The sequence below is a fragment of the Triticum aestivum genome, chromosome 4D (genome assembly GCF_018294505.1).
Source record: "Triticum aestivum cultivar Chinese Spring chromosome 4D, IWGSC CS RefSeq v2.1, whole genome shotgun sequence".
NCBI classification, from domain to species: Eukaryota; Viridiplantae; Streptophyta; class Magnoliopsida; order Poales; family Poaceae; genus Triticum; species Triticum aestivum.
The window spans coordinates 479,483,927-479,490,970 of NC_057805.1; the positions used below are offsets into that span (position 1 = coordinate 479,483,927).

A 7,044-nucleotide genomic window follows, 5' to 3' on the forward strand; every position below is an offset into this window, starting at 1 on the left:
TGCGGAATGTGTGGCGCCCCAGACTCTTGGAAACACTCCCTAATCAACTGCACAACCTCAAGGTGCACCTGGGCACTGGTCGATGACGAGCTAACCAGTCAACTAGTGAATACCAATGAGACCAAGGCAAAACAGTGGTTGTTTACACTCATTGATTGCTTATCGCATGATCAGTTCATAATGGTGGCGGTCACACTCTGGGCAATTTGGATAGCTAGACGCAAAGCCATTCATGAGCATATCTTTCAAACCCCTCGAGCTACTCATTTGTTCGTAATAAGCTTCATACAGGAGCTTTCGGTCCTGTCCAAGAATGGAGCCACCACCATTACAGGAGGGGCTGCAGGGGGGCGCACCTCTAGCCTGGCCACACGCCAGAAGGCCCCGCCGATGGGTTACGCGAAAATTCATGTCGATGCCGGAGTCAGAGCGGGCAGGGGAGGCTCGGCAGCGGCTGTTTGCCGAGATCACAATGGTGCTTATCTGGGAAGCTCAGCGCTGGTTATAGCCGGTCTGGATGATCCATTAATATTGGAAACTATCGCATGCATAGAGGCTCTTGCCCTAGCGGAAGACCTAAATATACGTAATGTGCTAATTGTGTTTGATTCCAAACGGGCTATATTGGACATCAACAATGCTAGCATGGGAAATAATGGTTCAATAGTTAGGGAGATTATTACCCGGTCAAGTGATTTTCTTTGTAAATTTACTTTTGAAGGTCGTGCAGCAAATAAGGAAGCACATAGCTTAGCTAGATTTGCTATTGGTAGAGGCCCGGGGCGGCATACTTGGCTAGGCCAGCCCCACAACCCTAATTGTATCCCACTCTCTGTGGATTTTGATGAATAAATTTGCTTTACCCCCTCAAAAAACACAAAGTTTAAAAAATGTTCAGGAATTTCATTTTTGTAGAAAAGTTGCCAAATTTCTAAAAAGTTCTTCAATTTTGAAAAAATCGTCGTTTTTTAAAAGAATCATCAAATCTATAAAAGGTTCATCAATTTTGAAAAAAAAAGGTTACCAAATTTGAAAAAAATCATGGATTGTGAAGAAAAATCACAGCTTTGGAAAAAAGACCTCGATTTGAAAAAGTTCAGGCATTTGAGAAAAAAAAAGAAAAAAGGAAATGAAAATAAAAAACCAAATGAAAACCATTCAAAAAACCATGAAAAAAAGAGTCATAATCCTTTAAAAGCTTATAGAATCTCCATCAATTCTGGTTGGTCATTGGCCAAAAAAATGCAAACAGCCTCGCGCAGGTCGTTCGCTCAGGCTGTGCTGTCGAAGAAGGAAAAATAGTGAAATGAGCCGAGCCCAAGTGAAGGAGGGTGTGTGTGTGCCGGTTTTAGTTTGTACTATAACCGGCGTCTGAAGGTCCGAATAGGAAATGCTTATGTTCATGCTGTTTTGTCATACATGATTTGGGCTTGTGCCGGAGATACGCGGCATTTCGCCAAAAAACATAGCACATGCTTTTTTTTGCGGGTTAAACAGTGCACATACTGATGCTGCAACAAAAGTTCAGATGGATGCCCCGTTGGTGGATCCATGTCAAAGAATTTTGCCACGATCAACTACAGAATTGTGTTTCTTTCGAACAAAGAAGTACTAGTACGTAGAACAACTGCAGAGCCATTGATGCAGGCCGCTTCTTCTGGACGGCACGCACACTGGTGGCAGGCAATTCTGAGCCCTCCTCTTATCTCATCGCCTTGGTCTGTTCTTCTGAGCCATCCCGCGCCAAGGAGACGCCGACCATCTTCTTCCCCTGCCGCTGCTGCTTCTCGCAGTCCAGATCCGGCGAGCCGCCCTGCTCCTCGCCGGTCGCCGCTCCTGCAGCGTTGTACTCCTGGTCCTTGTCCTTGCCCCAGAGCAGCATGTAGAGGCCCAGGATGACCACCACTCCTCCGATTATGCTGGTTCATTAGCAACAGTAATTAGGCTGGTGAGACACACATAGTTGGTGCACGCACGCACGCAGCAGAGCACGGGCGCTCATGCGCATGTTGTGTCCAGGTTGCCGTGCCATGCCGGAATGGAGCACCGATTTAGTTGAGCTGAGCAGAGGCAAGCATGCACCGCACGCATGTACTACTACGTACCTTCCGACGTATAGGTTCTCGCCGAAGATGAAGTAGGCGAGGATGGCCACCATGATGGTGGACACCGGGTTGAACATGGTGACGAACACGGGGCCCTTCTTCTCTGTGCACCACAGCTGCGCGAACACCGTGAACCCGCTGCACGCGAGCCCCTGCACGTTCGTGCACGCGCGCAGTTCATGAGCACTGGCTACATGCATGGCGAGTGACATGGAGGACGGGGGAGAAGACGGTAATAATCTGAGAGAGACAAGGGCAGGCGCGTACGGAGTAGATGATGCACCAGAACTTGAGGCCGAAGCCGATGAGCCAGTCCTGCCTCTCGTGCTGCAGCAGCACCGCGAAGGCCAGCGACTGGACCCCGCCCACCGTGGCCATCCACGCCGTCAGCGACAGCTCCGCCGGGTACCGCTTCACGGACGTGGCCTGCATGATGTACCAGACGGACCAGCACACGCAGCTGGCCACGGCGAGGAGCGACCCCTTGAGCCAGGCGTTGTGCGCGGCGTCGCCGCCGCTGGGGATGTGCACCGGCGCCCTCCAGGGGCTCGCGATCGCCGCGCCCTTGTACAGCGTCATGGTGGTGACCCCCGCGAAGGACACCGCCGTGCCGGCCACCTTGGCGAGGCCCCGCGCGCTGCGCAGGTCCACGATCTCCATCCGGAGCGCGATGGCGATGACGAATGTGATGGAGGCCACGGTGTTGACCATGGAGGTGACGAAGGTCGGGGACGTGTACTTGAGGCTCGCGAAGTACATGTTCAGGGTCAAGCTCACCCTGCAAAAATCCGACTTCCTCTCAGGATCACTAGACAAATGTTCATCTACGTATATATGCACTCTTCTCAGCGGTTCTTCTTCTTACCCTAGAAGTGAGAGCACGAAGATCTCCAGGAACAGCATCCAGGTCATCTTGGGCCTCAACTTCCTGACGCCCAAAAATGAACACATATTCATCATCATATCGCCAAAGTCTGAATCTCCTGGTGTAATTGATGAACGCAAGAGCTTATTACTTCTCGTGGTAGTAGGCGAAGGGCCAGAGGAGGACGGCGACGAGGAGGTGGCGGTAGGTGACGTAGACGTAGGGGTTGAGCCCCCGGTTGAAGGCGGCCTCGGTGACGAAGTACATCAAGGTGTAGCACAGCTGCACCATGATCATCATGTTGTGCGGTGCGTACCTCCTCCACAGCCCTCGCAGCCCCGTCGCAGCTCCTCCAGCCATGCCCAAGTTGATCGGTGTCGCTCGGTTTGAACTGGATCGAAGAAGAACGCCGAGTGCAGAGCCTGTCTTTATAAAAGGCGGTGGTGCCGTAGGTTATATAGCTGTGGTGATGGTGAAGCAGCAGCTAGCACCTGATGCATGGGGATGTCACTGTGATAATACAGTGTACTCCTACATATCCGTCTGAGACAGCTCCACCTGAGCAGCAGTGGCGCGTCCAATTTGACATGCACCTGTGCGGCTCTGAATCCACACAAGTGTATGTACGTACTTACTATGTAGCATGGGTGTTGCTTCCTGCTAGATTTGCACAAGAACAGTGGCAGTACCGATGCTGTCGGTTTTGGTCAGAACTTTGGCTGTCAGTGCCCAAAAAGAATGGTTAACAATGCTGCTAGATGGAATCAGAATTAAGTGATGAGCTCTCTTGTTTCAGAACACAACACAAGCAAAACAAAACAGTAGCGCAATGTGACATGCCAATCATTAGAGATGTCAGTGTATGAAATGCAGAGAGAGAGAGAGAGAGAGAGAGAGAGAGAGAGAGAGAGAGAGTTGTCGCGTGCAGAAATAGTCGTGCTACTTAACCTACCATCTGTGACACGTTTCTCGCACACCGGATGAAAAGGACTCATGATCGAGGCAGTCTGAGGTTTTCCTTCTTGTCTGTTCAGGTGTCACGGAAAATAGGATCGCCTTGAAATCAAATCATGGCAGCCCCTTTCCCTTTCTCTTTCCAAGGAGAGCACCATATGCTGATCTCAAATGGCTGATCGAGAACATAATTTAACTAGTGGACAGGAGAATCCCGCAAGTGCCTAATGACCCCAAAAGTACAAAAAACAAAGTAAACCGTAATAAAGCGAAAACATTAAATAGCAGGGCCCCAAAAAAAGGAAAAGGAAATCCTTTCGTGTCAAATGCTCATCCTCATCGGTGCATGACAAAGGGGTAAATCAGCTGCGTAAAACTCAAGCCCCCTGTAATCTAGTACTCCCGCTGTCTCAAAATGTAAGACGTCTTTTGACACTAGAGACAGAGAGAGTACCATTCTTCAATTGATTGCTACAAAACACCCAGAGTGAGCTTCAATGGGGCACCCACTACTCAAACCCCATTATGCTAACCTTATCTTGCTCTCTCTAGTCACTACTCACTTTCCACCTTCTCTTTCCATTGCAGGAAGGGATTCCGTAATCGATCACGACTAATCAAAACCACATCAGTTAGCTCCCCCTCAATTGGATCGTCAGGGCTAGAAATGCAATTGATTGTTGGCATAGCTTTTGTGTGTGCAGACGCACCATCTGTGGTCGCGAGAGATGCTACTACCTACTTGTACCTAGTAGTGGTGGGTTAGTTGGGTGTGGCATCCAGGTAGGCTCCCTCCCTGTGCCACATCTCGTTAAAACCAATCCTAAGGCAGATGAATCTGTTCCTCCCTGCACTTATTTGGTGTTGTGAACAGAGCGAATATATTGCACAGTTGTTGCACAATGTTTTGTTTTGTGATGATAGGCCATTGGGGCTAATGAATCGATTCATTTGGTTGTGGAATATGCATATAGCGTCTATGTTCGTTGTCCGTCATGAAAACGGCGTTGTACGAAGAAAGATGCGGCGCCCATGGAAATAGCAGTAGAGAAACGTACAGATCGGATACTATGTGATATCCTATAAATTCAATTCAAAGGGGCACGCAGCTAGCGGCCCGCACACGCTGTTGGCCGGCCACACATTTTTCTTGGGATTCAGAAAGGTGGTCAGAGCATACTAGTACCACATCAGCTATATAGCCAACGCATATAATAAACTGGTTGTAGGTTAGTTGTAGTGTAGTCTTTAATGCTTGCATGGAGAGAAATGCAAGGAAAGGAACAGTGATTGGTTGGCTGCATGCTCTGCCGTGCGCGCCGGCTGCATGCACGGTTAATTTTATCGTAGCTTGTGTTATCGCTTGGCGATGGATGAAGCGTCGGTTTTCTTCTCTCTCCTGCTTTCTCTCTCCTCCATATAAGATTTTGAGGTGCTGATGTGGAACATCTTATACCCAGCTGACTAGGACTTATTGTACTTGCTCTTAGTCCCCTGCAATTAGTTAGGCTTTGATTATTTTGGTGCCCATTGCATGCATACTTTTGTCGGGGATTGCATGCTTCACCTGCCCCAACTTTCATGCCTATTTATTCGCCTTTCAAATTTAAATTTATTGTATCTTTTGCATCAAAAGTTTAATTTAGGTTTCATTTACATATTTTTGTTCTTTGTGGTGAGGGCTTTGAAACAAGAACACTCTTGTATCCTCTTTGATAGTTTTAAAACTTAACTAGTTTCAAATACTAAAACTTGATAATCGTGATATTAAGTTTTTGCCAAGTTTCACTAAGTTTTACCAAGTTTTCATATGAATCAACTCAATTCGTAATATTAAGTTTTTGTTTAGGGTTTAAGTTTTAGTATTTGAAACTGGGTGAATTTACCATTCGTTCTTATAAGGTTTTAATAGTTTAAACAACTGCCATGTTCGCGCGAGTTATTGGCTGCAACGCTTCTGATAGCAAGGAGGTCTATGATCTATGAAGAGGACACTGAGATGGAAAAGAGAAGGTGTGTGGTGTCACAAACGGATATGGGCAATGATCAGTGATGATCTAAGACACAACCAAATAGAAGGAGGGTTCACAATGGGGTAGTGCTACTTGTGAATTGTGTTGGGATTTCCCCGAAGAGGAGAGGATGATGCAGTACAGTAGAGATAAGTATTTCCCTTAGTTAAGAACCAAGGTTATCAATCCAGTAGGAGAAGCAAGCGAAAACTCGTTAGCAGCACCTGCACACAAACAACAAATCCTTGCAACCCAACGCGAATAAGGGGTTGTTAATCCCTTGATGGTCACGAGCAAGATTAAATTGTATGGTATTTGATAGATAGATCAGACAAAAATAAAAAATAAAAGAAATAAAAGAAAAACATAGAAAGGTATTTTTGGTTTTAATATATGACAAAAGAGACCCAAGGGCCATAGTTTTCACTAGAGGCTTCTCTCTTGAAAATAGCATGCGGTGGGTAAACAAATTACTGTTGGGCAATTGATAAAAAGCAAATAATTATGACGATATCCAAGGCAATGATCATATATAGGCATGATGTCCGAGAATAGCAGACCGAAACGATTCTGCATCTACTACTATTACTCCACACATTGACCGTTATCCAGCATGCATCTAGTGTATTAAGTTCATGGAAAAACGGAGTAACACCTTAAGAAAGATGACATGATGTAGACAAGATAAACTCACATATGAATAAATCCCATCTTTTTACCCTTAATAGCAACGATACAATACGTGCCATGTCCCCTTCTGTCACTGGGATTGAGCACCGTAAGGTCAAACCCATTACAAAGCACCTCTCCCATTGCAAGAAAAATCAATCTAGTTGGCCAAACCAAATAAATAGCCGGAGAGAAATACGAAGCTATATTAATCATGCATAAAAGAGTTCAAGGAAAACTCAAATAGTTTTTATGGATAGATCTGATCATAAACTCATAATTCATCATATCCCAACAAACACACCGCAAAAAGTGATTACATCGAATAGATCTCCAAAACATCAAGGAGAATATTGTATTGAAGATCAAATAGAGAGACGAAGCCATCTAGCTACTAACTATGGACCCAAAATGTCGTGGAATTGTCACCGCAGATGTC

The 7,044-nt window shown here is 46.4% G+C and overlaps 1 protein-coding gene across 1 annotated transcript; it reads right to left on the reverse strand.

Moving 5' to 3' along the window:
- Positions 1–1,381: 1,381 nt before the first annotated feature.
- Positions 1,382–3,405, reverse strand: LOC123100422 (WAT1-related protein At1g43650; the record flags this gene model as incomplete). The annotated part of the gene is given in 5 exon segments (XM_044522360.1): positions 1,382–1,919; positions 2,106–2,257; positions 2,373–2,883; positions 2,971–3,033; positions 3,122–3,405. Coding segments are annotated over 5 exon segments (1,227 nt in total), but the record flags the coding sequence as incomplete, so codon positions are not given.
- Positions 3,406–7,044: the final 3,639 nt, after the last annotated feature.